The 15,043-nt window shown below is 40.4% G+C and overlaps 1 protein-coding gene across 1 annotated transcript in view; it reads left to right on the top strand.

Moving 5' to 3' along the window:
* The first annotated feature begins 1,365 nt into the window (after positions 1-1,365).
* LOC101847163 (protein maelstrom homolog) overlaps positions 1,366-15,043 on the top strand; it is a 43,749-nt gene continuing 30,071 nt past the window's right edge. The window contains exons 1-4 of the mRNA XM_005089872.3: positions 1,366-1,616; positions 8,102-8,209; positions 9,320-9,401; positions 12,680-12,766. Coding sequence (XP_005089929.2) covers positions 1,485-1,616; positions 8,102-8,209; positions 9,320-9,401; positions 12,680-12,766 — 409 coding nt within the window. The 5' untranslated portion in view covers positions 1,366-1,484. The remainder of the gene's footprint in view (positions 1,617-8,101; positions 8,210-9,319; positions 9,402-12,679; positions 12,767-15,043) is intronic.

Below are 15,043 nucleotides of genomic sequence, written 5' to 3'. Positions count from 1 at the left end.
GTAGCACATTCAACCTCATACCCCTGTACTTGTAGCCTATTAGTAGTACTAGTAGGAATTACAACCGTTTTGCGTCTCCTTCAGAACAAGAGATCATGAAATTTTAGTGATTTTATAGTAAGTTACTGTGACAACTTTTCCCTTTTAGGAACAAACCAGTTTCATTAAAAAGTATATAAACCGATGTACAAAAGTTTTTAAAATGCACAAAGATTGAGGTAACCAACCCGGCCGTTAGGCCTACCGGTACTTATATATGTATAGGTCTACTGCAGGCAGGGGTGGCTCGTGGGGCTAAAAAGTGGGCGTGCACAATTACACAACAGCAGGTTGAAGATAGTCAAGGGCATAGTAAATGGGATGGTAGGATCTTTGGGTTGGTGAAGGAGAACCTTATGCTTTTATTTTCATTCTTTTTACTGGTCGCTTTGATGTCTAGAGCTAAATCTATTTGCTAGCTTAACATCAATTTCTTTATCCTGCATTGGAACTGAACACTCGTTATAACTTTCACCACTCCACTACAAAACCATTCAAAGGCACAACTCATAGGGAGGTGACTTAAGTATGTCACGTTCACCTCCCTCAGGTTCACGGTCACAGAGTCGCTTAAAATAGTGGCAAAACAATGAACCAATCACAATTCACTTGAGCACTCCGCTGGATTGCTCCGGGGATCACATAATTTTGGCATTGAATAGTTCATGAGCTATTGCGTTTATTTTTATACTGCCTACTGTTGGGCTATTTTTCGTGGGTGCACATTTGAAATGTGCCGTCTTAATATATTAATGTACCGCCAAACTCGCTTCGAGTGTCGTCATCGTTTGGGTTATCCCAAAGAGCGATTTATAGGTTAGATAGCTGTTGTTGAATATTCTATTACGTTTAGTTAAAGTGCATGGATTTTGGCATGGCATAGTAGATGTTTTACGGCGCTTTTGACACAGAAATGACAGTTACAGTGCCAGCGAGGACCTTGTTTTGATATTATATTTGGCTAGTGTTTGTTTCTGACTTCTTTTATTTCATGTTTGTGGGTGCTTTTCGTAATAGAACATAAAAATATTTTGGGCGGCACTGCACGACCGTGCTCTATGGACGAACCGCGTTTGACTGTTAGGTTAATTTGCCATTTACAAAAAATAAAAGAAGTTTCAAAAAGATATTATCTAGATTCTAGATAGGCTATAATGTTTCACATGATCGTCGGTCGTGGCAAGCAGGAAAAAATAAACAGGGAGTATGGAATAATTAGGAGACCAAAAACCCCCATGAAAATTACGCAGAGGGAGGAGACGTTTATTCGATACCTTTTAATATAAAAAGCCGATCTCGTTCCGATCAGGCAACTGACTGCTGGGACTGGCAACCGGGGCACGTCGCGGAAACATAGCAGTCACTAGTCACACTGACACGGACGTGTATATTTTCGACAAGAAACTGTCAAAACAAAAAGACTAGAAGACTTTTATTCTTGACAAATGCCCCCAAAGAAAGCTGCACCAAATGGATTTTATATGTTCATGCAAGCCCGGCAGGCTGAAATTAAAAAGCAGACTAAAAGGGCTCCAACCATGCGGGAAATGCCCCATATTTGCCGAGAAGCATGGAACGTAAGTAAAGATTTTTTTTAAAGATCCAGATTTAGAAATTCTTAATTTACAATTTAGCCTTTGGCCTTAGCCTAAGATCTAGATCTAGATCTAGATTAGATTCTAGATCTAGAATCTAGATCTAGTTTTTTCTTTAAGTAACATCCAGCGTTTACACTAAAGAGGCCAAGACGAAGTGACTATACTATTCGGACTCGAGTCCGAATTCGAATATGAAAAAATGTTATTTGGACTCTGATTCTTGTCCAGCATGACATCACTTCCGACTTCCTGTGACTCGTGACTCCGGCTTCCTGTCCTGCCTCACTCGTGACTCGCCTCAGGCTGGGTAGAGACCGGGATCACTTCGGGCAAAATGGCCTTAAATTGTGCTGGAGCCGAGTTTTTATCTTATGATGAATTTGAGGCAGGCCTGAAAAGTTATAGATCTAGCGCTTCTAATAAATGTTTATTTGTCAAGAGGTCATCAGAAGCAATTAAAGATGGCTCGTTAGCGTGTGTCGGAGAAGGGGGGGAGGGCACTATCTATCGGTCCGGGCGTTGAACGTCGCATACGCGTCAGTCCCCCCCCCCCCACGGCAACTGATCATTATTACAATATTAAGCTAGTCTTGACGCAGATCTACGTAATGAATTGTGCTCTGGTCTATGGAATCAAAAGTTGCCGTATGCTCGGCTCTACACAGCAACACAACTTTTTCTTGGTAAACAATCGAGATGACACAGGCTTTTATTGTGTATTTGAACAAATCGGTCTTTTTTTTTTGCACAGCTCATAATATGCAGGTGCCAGGTGATCTGCTAATCTTCAATTTTACCTTTTTCTACAACAAAGAAAGTGGGAAACATCATGTGGGGTGGGGGGTCGTATCAATGAGGCGGCGGGCATCGGATCGGCAGATTAGGTGTGGGGGAAACTAAAAAATGACGGAAAATTGGAAGCACCGAACGTTAGATCTATACTATAGATAGAACGAAGACACTTCCTTTTTTCCGGACCCGTGTCCGAATAACATTTTTTCATATTCGGACTCGAGTCCGAATATGAATTTTTTTTATTCGGACTCGAGTCCGAATATGAAAAAATGTTATCCGAATAACGATGGCCTTTTAAAGAACCATATTTCTCCTGGTAAGATGGTGATATTTCGCTGTTTTTTCTCTGTAGTTCCCCACCCCCTTTTATTTTGGCCTTATTTTATTCGAAATTCGCAAAATTGGGTATTTTTTGGCCTTCCTTCCCGTCTCACACTTAGCTACCAGTTGTCCTTTTTCTACTAGATTCTAGATCTAAATTATATTGGTGCACTTAACACGAATATCAACTTCATTTCCGTCGCAAATTTTCTTAAAAAGATATGCTTTGGACTTATATTAATCGCGGGGTTCCAGTTAAGGGCGAAAATCTAGGGGGGGGGTTTATACCTGTTTTAACCCATAGTTTTATAATTTACAGAGTTAGATTATTTGAAATTTTCTGGAATATAATTGATTTGGGACAATTTTAGTGGCTTTAGATCTAGATTTAGATCTATGTGTGATCTGCAGCAAACAGTACTGCAGTTTGACCCCAGAATCAGTGCATCTGTGAGCAGGAGTGAACGTAAAAATTTACCCAAAATTGAGCTGGATTTAGTGTTCGAGTAGTAGATCAAGATAGGTAAAAATACTAGATCGAGGGAATCGATTGTCAAAACGGAGTGTCTACGTACACGGTAATCGGGCACCTAGCTTCAGTGTCTACATACCCGGTAACCGGCAACTGGGCACGTCTGCCGTCGTAAGGGAAAACGACGAATGGTCCTGCGCAGGTAGCGAGGCAAATTTTTCAGGAGAGGCAACAACTGTTTTCACTTTATAACTATTCTATATAGATTTTTCACTCTTTTAAGCTGTAATTCACGAGATATCTGATTGAGGTGTTCATAAAGCAGTTTCTAAAGTTTGAATGGTTTAGGTTAAAAAGTAACAAAAGTTATAAAATTCGACATTCGTCGTTTTCCCTTACATTGCGCACCCGCAGGTGAACCTTGCGATGTAAGCGAAAACGACGAATGGTACGGTTCGTCGTTCTCCGTTACACTCGTGAACGTTTATGGGCGTAGGCGATGGTCAGTTGTGACGCATTATTGACATTTTAAAATGACTATGTACTGGTTACTGCAAATAAAAATAAGACGTATATATTATACGTATAAAGTTAGGTGTTATATATCTCAACTGAAACTCGGTAAACGTCCTTCTTTTCCCTTCCTCGCTTGGTTAAATACTACACAGTCAGTGGACAAATCAGATGTGCACACATTTTCAACAGCTTGATTTAAAACTGTCTCATTCGGAACCAAAGTTTGGTCTCCATGATATCTCTCTCTTGTATTCTCTTCAGAAGCGAGGTTTACTTTTATTTTCGCTAATTGCAAAATTTTCCCTGCACGACCAAAGAGATCAACAATGTTACAATGTCAATAATACGATCAGATCATTTCAAAGTCAAACTCTCACGTAAGAAATGGTACAATCTGACAAGACTGTTTCACAAACGCTTTTGGGAGAGGTAATTCAACGCTTTGTATTTGATAAAGGATTCAGTTGATCGGATCGGAAAACATACCACAAAGTAGAGATCGAGAAGGACAGATTGAATCTGCAAGACATTATAATACTCGATCATAACGTCCATCAAGTCATAAAAAATCGTAAAGCAATTTACTAAGTGTCGCCACAATATGTCCACTTTTTAAGTTGGACAAAGAAATTTACTCTCTTGACGCAGTGTCATTAATTGCTTGATAATTCTATAATGATGTCGACCAGAGACACGTGCTAGACCAATTGCGGCACTATAACCATCGTTGGGATTTAGGATGTCAAAAGACTGGACAGCAGACTAACATGACGTTAGTCTGTGAACATCTGGCGGACACTAATATGCAGTGCTAATAAATTTCTCCCTAAATACTTTTTTGATCCTTCCATCCCCACCCCTTTCCCCCTGTTCCCATCCGTTTTCCCCTCTCTCCCGCCTGCTCTTGTCAATTCACACCATCAGCATAGGCCTAATACGTGAAGACAGACAGAAAGACACACTAAGTGATACATTCTTATAAACCTAGTCGACTGAACTCCGGGGGAGGGGGTGGTCGTGTATTTGTTTGCAAAAAACCTCATATGTTTGTACTGACGCAACAGTGACCAATTGTCATTCGTCGCCCATGCCGAATTTGTCCAACGGCAGAGACCAGGGGACAATGCGGAACGAGCTGTGATCCTTGACCGATCGACCATTTGTCGTTCTCCCTTACACTGAGCTCTGGTTCGGAGCTCGCCAGTGTACGGGAAAACGACGAACTCTCAATTACGCAACAACGGATTAGGATATAACAAAAAAATTTACACCATTAGATGCATGCAGAATTAAATACTCTATGAAATATATAAAAATAACAAAATAGAAAAATTTTGACCATTCGTCGTTTTCCCTTACGACGGCAGACGTAGTCTCAGTGTCATGTACAGGTTAACCGGGCATGTAGCCTTAATATCTACATACACAGTAACCAGCAACCGCGCATGTAGTCTCAGTGTCACTACACGATAATCGGGCAGTTCAAAACTAGTTTTTGTCATCCGGTGTTGACTTCATCCCCACCCCTTCCTCGGCTGTACCTTTTAAAAAAATCAATACCCCCCTATTCCATAGCCCTATACTTCGCAGCGCACAGACTTTGATATGAACTTTGGTGACCCCAACCATACTCACAATGTGATGCGCACGCACAGGTTCGCTGGCCGGTCACGATGGCGAGCCCGACAAGACGCTTGTACGACTTTTTTTATCAGCAAGTGACAGCACAGGACAAATATTGATTTATTTTCATTCCGGTTACTGTGTACGTAGAGGTGCCTGGTTACCGTGTACGTAGATACTGAGACTAGGTGAGACTAGGTGCTCAGTTACCGTGTACATAGATACTGAGACTAGGTGAGACTAGGTGCTCAGTTACCGTGTACGTAGATACTGAGACTAGGTGCCCGGTAACCGTGTATGTAGATAATGAGACTAAATGCCCGGTTACCGTGTACGTAGATACTGTGACTAGGTGCCTGGTGACTGTGTACGTAGATAATGAGACTAAATGCCCGGTTACCGTGTACGTAGATACTGAAACAAGGTGAGACTAGGTGCCCGGTTACCGTGTACGTAGATACTGTGACTAGGTGCCCGGTGACCGTGTACGTAGATAATGAGACTAAATGCCCGGTTACCGTGTATGTAGATACTGAGACAAGGTGAGACTAGGTGCCCGGTTACCATGTATCTAAACTGAGACTGTGCCCGGTTATCGTGTACATAGACACTCCGTTGTCAAAAATAGGCCTTTGTTACATAATAAACACTACACCCAGACCTAGTGTTGTTAATTGCAATCATGAAGTGCGTCTGGGAAATTGACTGTCGTCCAAACTGTCGCCATTGTTGTTTTGGTCGGAAGTGAAAGTACAATTTGGTCAACCTGTTCTTAGATACACAGGCCTATTGCCAAGTTGAAAAGTGAACTATTTTCCGTGCCTTTTACTGTTGTTAAAGAAGTGTTAACACTCGATTTTTATAGCTCATAAATATTCTCCTACACTCACTTTAACTTTGAAAAGGGGATTCTAGGGAACTGTGGAGCAGTTCGTCTGCCATGTCACCATAAAAAAATTTGTTTTGAAAAAATTATATCTTCTGGTAAGGGTATAACACACAAAAAGAAGAAAATCTAACCCTCCTGTTCGTTCGTCGTGTTTTACAATCGTATCCATGCGACATGGGGAACTCTGTGCCACCGCTTTCCATAGAGGAAATTTACTTGTTAAACTAAACCGATCCGTACACTTTGCATAGCAGTCTGTCAGAATTAATTTTTGAGAAATACTGAAAGTTTCAAAGAGATCTTTGCACTAGAAGTATTCTTAAGTGTAAAGAATACAGTCTCGGGGGTACAAAATGACCCCAGGGCGTACACAGATGAGGTTAAAGATAACATTAGAAACTTGGTTGCTGTTTCATTCATTTTCTAAGTTCAACACTTTGCTTCCTGTAGATGAGTGGTTGGACAGGGTTATGACCTTACTGAGTTGTGCTCACCATAAAACTCTTAAGCCCCGGTTACATGCAACGATAAATAGTATCAGATTCGTCTTGTATGAGAGAATTGTCCGTTTTATCGAACTGTGTTGTCTGTTTACACGTACCAATCTATCGTCCAGTTTTCTATCGATTGAGGAGATTCCTCGTCAAAAGCCACAATGTCTCTTTGCGACTACAGGGATTTGCCTGCTATCTATGTGAAGGTTTCGAGCTCTGGACCTAATGAATGAAAGGCAAACACTACCTTTAGATCACAGAAGCCCCCCTCCCCCCTTCCCCCTCCCCTGTACATTTTGATATAGCAGAACAGTGTCTTTCGAAAAGGGTGGCCTTACTGTAGGCCTACCGTGTTGTGTGTAGGACCGGAAGCTTAGACTTGACTGCAGATGTGCAATGCACCGAGTGACCTTGATGCACAGCTTCACAATTATTGACGATCAACTAAAAAATTGCTAAAATATAAATAATATCGCACCAAATCAGGTTGACCGCGAGCAATGTTGCATATTTTGAGATGCTAATTCCGAATATGAAAACAGTTTTTACCTACGATAATTATTTTTAAAAAATTGAGCCCTGAGTTTAATTCTGCGCGGCGGCAAACTTCAAAGTGAATCTACTTCACAGCGCGTCTTCCCCAAATTTGACTGTGATCGCACGAAAAATATCAAGCAGTGCTTGATTTCTCGACCGAGTCTCCAAACCATCGTTCAATCGTCCAAATTTTGTACAATTTTGTGGTTACACCAGACGATTTATCGTATGATCGCTAGATCGTCCCGTTTTTGTACAATTTATCATTACGTGTAACCGGGCCTTAACCAAACTCATCTAAACCAAGCTATACTTGTGGGTGGTTGGCGGGTGCTCTTGTGTGGCTTGCTCCTTCTTTCCTATCAAACATCTATTGTACTGATCTCTCGTCCTCGTTCTTTTTTGTGTTTCTCTCTTGTAACACATCTAATCTTTGGCACTTATATGACCTTATTGTGTTGCAAGTGCCGTAAAACTCTTACAAAAACTAAACAAGCTATACTTGTTATTAATTAGTCTGTGGGTTTTTAATCTTACTTGAAGTAAAAGGTTAAGTCATAATTACATTCTGTTGCTTTGTTATTTTGTCTGACAACTTTTTCCACATGCCTCCTTTTTCCTTTATGTTGCTTTTCTTCTGTGTCTTATAAATCTGTTGGCAATATTACCTGACTGTATGTGGAGGGTAAAATGGCCTTGCATTGTATATTATAGAAATATATTTATAAAATGCGGTTTTATGAAGTTTTATGAAAGTAAATGTCATCATGTCATATGATTTTTTCTTTTTTCTCTAAGATTACTGTTCTATTCACAGGCTATGTCTGCTGAAGGGAGGGCGAAGTATGAAGACCAGGCGAAGAAGGCAAAGAGCAGTCAACACTCAGAGTATTCTCGCAAGGATGCTCTGAGACAGAAAATTTCGGTAGAGTAGTAAACAGTAATTGTGCCATGTATGTGACAAGTTAAGTCATTAATTGTTCATAGTTTGATTGACAGCAGAGGCATAGAGTGCTTTCAAATTCAGAGGTTTTAAAAAAATATAGTCAAATCATAATGACCAAGAAGTGTAACTTAGAATAGAAAAAAGAAATTATTTCCAGTTTTTGTCCGTGTCTTTTCCTTGTATACTTTCAATGTCGGGGGGACGGGGGGAAATCTAGTTTATTGGCCTATGGATAGGTATAATAAGCTAATATTTTAAAATGTTCATTCTTGATAGTTCTTTGGTTAAAGTGTAGAAGAAGTCTCCCGTCTTAAAATAAGTTAAAATTGGTCTCTTTTAAGGACAAACGGGTTTACCCAGATTTCGGGGGTTTCCAAAGTGGGCATTGACCTACCTATATGAGAAGTTTGGTTTCGTTGGTGTGTATATTTGTTTGGTTATAGAAAAAACTCTCCTTGTCTTTTAAAGAAACTGAACAAGGGGCAAAAACTTTACCTTCGATTTTCTCAAAACTGCATGTTTCGTGATAGCCCCCTTGTGCTTAAAAGCGACCAATTTTCCTTCACACATGATATCATGGCTACCCCGTGTTGGCCTTAAAGAGAGTAGAGACCCCAGATGTTCATAGTAAAGGTGAAGTAAGTTTCTAAAAGAGACCTTAACTAGACCTTTACCAATAATTCTTCTTCTGAAGGTCAGGGGGCTGTTCAGGACTTGTGTTTTGCTCCCGAGCATTCAATTCATCCGTATATGGTCGCCTTTTAGGACGAGTGGGCTATCCCGAAAAATGCAGTTCTGATAAAATCAACGGTAAAGTTTTTGCCCCTTGTTCAGTTTCATTAAAAAACAAGGAGAGTTTTCTCTCTATAACCTGACAAATATACACACCAATGAAACCAAACTTCTCCTATAGGTAGGGCAATACCCACTTTTGGTGTAGGTGAAAGTTTCTGGAAACCCCCGAAATCTGAGTTATCCCGCTTGTCCTTAAAAAGCGACCATATCTTCTCGTAGCTCCCCGCCCCTTTCCCGAATGGATAGATCATGAATGCTGTTTCACCTTCCTTCCTGCTTGCTTTTCAATTTCAGGACCGAATAGATCCTGTCAAAGAAAATGAAAAGAGGAGGCTGCAAGATAATCAAAACATGAGGAGCGACTGGAACGGACAAAGTATGTTGTTGCGTTGAGGAGGTTGTTTTCTCATACCTTATTAACATATTCATGTTGTTTTTTAGGTTTTGACATACTGAGACATAGCGGGGGCTCTCGTGGCCTGGAGGTTAAGGTGTTGGCCTCTCATTCAATGGTCCTGGGTTCGAAATGTGGGTAGCGACCGAAAAATTTTCTTCTCTAAAATTGTCTCCTTTCACCTCCTTTCCTGCTCTCTAGCAATGTCTGTCGTCTGCTTTCGTCTCCTCATTCTGCCCCCACCCTGTCACCTCCTTTGCCCCCTCCTCTAGGCTCCTGACTCTTTCTGCAGCAGCCTTTCTACTGCTACTCTTTGGCTCCTTCTTACTGATGTCTTTCAACCACACCCCCGATCTTCTGGTAGGAAAGATCTATATCTAGCCCTCTCGGACAAGGGCGAAAAATCTCGGAGGGCCTGAGTGCAAGTTGCGCATGTTAAAGATCCCTTGGTGGTCTAAAAACGATAAGAGTAGCCTTCGGCCGCCACCCGCGCAAAATTCAAAATTTCCTACCAACTGAAAAAGTTGAATGTGTCCCGCACGCTCATATGACCTTATGCAGTTGCGAGTGCCGTAAAACACTTACCAAGACAAAACAACAAAACAAAAAACAATGACACACGGTTTCGGTAGTCTAGTGGTTCAGCTGCCAGTCCAGTAATTGCGAGATTGCAGGTGCGAGTGTTTGAGGTTTAGCTCAGTCTGACGTTGTGTCCTTGGGAAACAATAATCTTTCAAAACCTAGCACCACAACAGACAGCCAAGAACATCATCAAATGCAACACCAGGGAACAGTGGCTGAATGGATGGGCAATGGGCAAAACTGGAAGAACTGTATTTGCACACATGACTGCTCCCGCCTCAAAAGATGCACTAAATTCCCTCAGTAGAAGAGAACAAGTCACGATCTTTCGCCTGTGAACACAACACATCCCACTGAATTCCTACCTTAATAGGATCCGCAAGGATACCCCACCCGACTGCCCGTTGCGTGACTGCAAAGATGAAACAGTATCACATAACCTCTTTACTTGCCTTGCACTTAAACGACCTGCGTTGTACCTACCTACCTGTCTCCCCAGACATCAGAAATACTCTTTACAGCGACAAAACACAGCTAATAAAATCCTGTAAATTTTTTGCCGTGTCGACAGGCCGAAGGGCTAGAACTCAAATGGCCGCGAAAAAGTAAAGTAAAGTTTACAATATATCTTCCCATTCTTATAACTTGCTGTCTATTAGCTTGTCTGCTCTCGGCAAAATGTAGTGGTTTGAATGAATGAATTGTAATTCTTCAACTTTCAGACTCTCTGTTACCCCATCGCGCCGGTGCTACTGACTGAAGTGTTTTTAGGCCATTCCCAAAGGGGGGACATTAACCTGTTCTTATGCACAGTAGAATTGTAAATGGGCTGATTCATCGATGTCATGCTATAACTGTGCCTGAACTGCAACAGGGAACTGCTGCCTTTTCTTTCCTAATCCTTACTATGGTCATTTTTCCTCAACTTCTTTTGTATATTTGTCACACTCTTGTAACCCGCTATTTCCAGGGTGCCTTGATAGTCGAAGCAGACTTTGTGCTGTTGAAGCAAGAGAGGTGAGCAGAGTAAGTCTGATTCCCTGTAAGGATTTCTCTGTTGACATCCACCCCTTGGCGCTCATATGACCTTATGCAGTTGCGAGTGCCGTAAAACCTCTACTAAAACAAAAAAGACTCTCTGTCTTGTATGTGTTCAGTGTTCTTTTTTCCTCTTGTCCTCTTTTCTCCAAAGAAACCTTTCCTAATCAGTTGGTGTCATGTTGGAATTTATTATTTTGTGGGCAAGGTTTGAATTCCCAGTGGGCATTCTTGGACTTAAATGAGTCTTCATTACTCTGTGTGGGTGGTTGGCGGGTGCTCTGGTGTGGTTTGCTTCTTCTTTCCTATCGAAAATTTATCGTCCTTATCTCGCCTTCTTCTTTTTATGTTTGTTACTCTCTTGTAACACCTCTAATCTTTCTGGGGCTCATGTGACCATAAGCAGTTGCGAGCGCCGTAATACCTCTACTAAAACTTAAACTTAAAATTACTCTGTACTCACTTAGCTTGGTCTTAATGGAAATGGAAATTAAAATCAAGAGTTCAGGCTCGTTACTTGACTTAATGGTGTTGAAGAAGCCGTTAATATGGTCCGTACTAAATACAGTTGTAAGTGGATGGTTGGCGGGAGTTCTGGTGTGGTTTGCTCCTTCTTTCCTATCAAACATCTATCATCTTTATCTCCCCTCCTTCTTTTTTATGTTTGTTACTCTCTTGTAACACTTCTAATCTCCGGCACTCATATGACCGTATTGTGTTGCAAGTGCGTTGAAACTCATACTAAAACTAAAGTCAATGATCATTATTGTGTCGATGTGCTTCTCCTTACTCATACAAACAAACAAGTTTCTTTAATAAAACAAACAAACAGGTCTCTTTACTCAAACAAACAAACAAACAGGTCTCTTTACTCAAACAAACAAACAAACAGGTCTCTTTACTCAAACAAACAAACAAGTCTCTTTAATAAAACAAACAAACAAACAAGTCTCTTTACTCAAACAAACAAACAAGTCTCTTTACTCAAACAAACACAGAAACAGGTCTCTTTACTCAAACAAACGTGGAGTCGGTAGCCTAGTGGTTAGATTGCAGGTTTGTGGGTTCGAGACTCAGTTCGGTTCGACGTTGTGTCCTTGGGAAAGACACTTTACATGAACTTCCCACTTGGCTCTGTCCTATCGGAGACGGACGTTAAACTAGGAGGTCCCGCCCCTTAAATAACCTAATAGTGTCGATAAGGGCGTTAAACTCGTACCATTTCACCATTTCAAACAAACAAACAAGTCTCTTTAATAAAACAGACAAACAAACAAATTTCTTTACTCAAACAAATAAAATTTTCTCTTTACTCAAACAAACAAACAAATTGTGGGTGGTTGGCGGGTGCTCTGGTGTGGTTTGCTTCCTCTTTTCTGTCAAACATCTATCGTCCTTATCTCGCCTTCTTATTTTTTATGTTTTTAATTCTCTTGTAACATTTCTAATCTCCGGCACTTATATGAACTTATTGTGTTGCAAGTGCCGTGAAACTCTTACTAAAACTAAAGTCAATTATCATTATTGTGTCGATGGGCTTCTTTTTACTCAAACGAACAAACAAACAAGTCTCTTTACTCAGGCAAACAAACAAGTCTCTTTTCTCGAACTGAAACTGAATCTGTACATTCTGTCGGCAGACCTCCTGGACATCAAGTTTCACATCATCAACTTCCAAGTGATGTACTCTAACTGGACTGTGGAACACCGTCTCCCCATGGAAGTCGGTCAGTGACCTGAGAGTTTTGGGGACAAATGGTCACTTTTAACTCTTTGAAGACGCAAATTTTGGTCCTTGGAACGTTAGAAGAAGCCTAACTTCGTTATCCATAGATTTTCCCAATATATTTGCTTTTTTCAGAGCCTTAAAAATACCCCCCCCCAAAACAAACAAACTAGTATACTATGAAGTGTTCAATCCTGTGTTTCTGGTATGTGTATGTAGGTTCAAAATGAGCCACAACATTGCCTTTGATCTATTTCTGGTCGGACAAATGAGTCTGGTACGCCCCTAAAGAGTTAAGGACGAGTGGGCTAACCCAGATTTCGGGGGTTTCCAAAAATCTTGACTTGCACAAAAAGTGGGCATTGCCCTACCTACAGGAGAAGTTTGGTTTCATTGGTGTGTATATTTGTTTTGGTCAGAGAGAAAACTCGGCTTGTCTTTTAAAGATACTGAACAAAGGGCAAAAACTTTACCTTCGATTTTCTCAAAATAGCATTTTTCAGGATAGTCCCCAGTTCTTAAAAGTGACCAAATAAGAATGTGTCATGACGGGGTGATATCAAGTGTTCGTCGATTTGGGGGTGTACAGAATTATATTGGGGGCTCTCAGACTTGCAAGCTTACAGTCGTGGGTTTGAGTCCCGTCTTTGATTTTTACCTTGATGCAACAGAAATAATAATCGATGCTGCTACCCTCTAACCGCATAACTGGAAGAAATAAGGCAACTTTTTTTTGGTGTGTTTTGAAACCGTATCAGACGTGGCTTTGAGGGTCGCTAGTAAGGACGAAGAATCGCCTTGAACTGTAATGGTGGCGTCTGTGGTCTAGTGGTTAGGCTCTCAATACTCTCAACCGTAAGGTCTTAGGTTCCATTAGCGTTAATTATTTATACAGTGGAGAAAACCCTTTTCATGCGCGCTCATATGACTTTATGCAGTTGCGAGCGCCGTAAAACCCCATACTAAACTAAACTAAACCCTTTTCATGGCGTGTCTTTCTATCTTGTTTTTTTTGTCTGTACAATTAAAATTAAGGAAGTTTTGGGCTTTTTAAAATGTCTGTAGTGACCAAATTACATACTGATTTTGTTATGACAAAAGAAATTTTAATCAGTTGCTCAATACATAACTATTTACTGTATACCTCAGCAAATCAGACAAAAGTTAGACCGACCAATGAATATTGATAGAAAGTAATCAGATCGACCAAATTTTATGTTAGTTTGAAACACACACAAAAAGTTAGATCTTTGTGCCTCTCTTGTAAAATTTCAATTTCTGCATGTATACGTTTTTCTGTCAGAAGGGGGCAGAGCTACATGGTTAGAGCATAAGTATCGAAATATTTTTTCCGTTATATGGAAGTTGAAATTTAAAGTTTGGAATGTTCTTGTTTACGCTGCAGTCAATAAAAAAATATGATTTTTTTTCAATGTTCTTACTTATGGTGTGGCAGAAATAATTTATTTTGTGTCAGACTTATGATTTAGATTAATTTAGAATCTATTCAGAAAAATCCACCCAGGAAAAGTTGAGCACCAATATTCAGGAGCTTGATTTTTTTGTTATTCATACAGAAAACATCTTACAAGTACTGTCTTCCGTTATAGCAAACTAAAGCTAAAAACCCCTTAGATTTATAAAAAAAGCTCCACTTTCTCTTGATTAAAAAAAATTTTGGAGCTAGAAAAGTTGTCAAATCAATGGTATTGCCTAGTCGTTACTGGGCTTTGATGTTGTTTCAGAGAAATTTTGATGTGAGTGTTAAGAGGCACACAGTTATGGTAAAGATGGTACCTCTTGAGTGTCAGATAAATGTCTTTATGTGTGTGTTTGTGCCTCTCAAGTGTGACCTTAACCCCCATGGACCGTAGGGTCATATTTAGCGCTTTAAATCAGGATAATGACTTATGAAAATAGTCTTGATGGACCATGATTCTGCATTCTCTGTCAGACTAAACTTTTCTGTCTAGAAACAGGTCCATGTTGTTTGGTTCAGGGTTTATCTTAGTGCTAAATACCTGTTTGTGTGTATTTGGTTAGCTCTAATCATCTTAGTGCTAAATGCTGGTATGTGTGTGTTTTGTTTCTCAGTGTGAGCGGCAAATGTCTAGGTAGGTGGGTGGTTGGCAGGTGCTCTGGTGTGGTTTTTTTCCTTCTTTCCTATCAAATTATGTCTGTTGTCCTTCTCTCTCCTCCTTTTTTTATGTTTGTTACTCTCTTGTAACACTTCTAGTCTTCTGCACTTATATGACTATTGTGTTGCAAGTGCAGTAAA

The sequence above is a fragment of the Aplysia californica genome, unplaced genomic scaffold (assembly GCF_000002075.1).
Source record: "Aplysia californica isolate F4 #8 unplaced genomic scaffold, AplCal3.0 scaffold00010, whole genome shotgun sequence".
Taxonomy (NCBI): Eukaryota; Metazoa; Mollusca; class Gastropoda; order Aplysiida; family Aplysiidae; genus Aplysia; species Aplysia californica.
The sequence above is the reverse complement of the archived record's forward strand: the minus strand, read 5'-3'. Positions and strand labels throughout refer to the sequence as shown.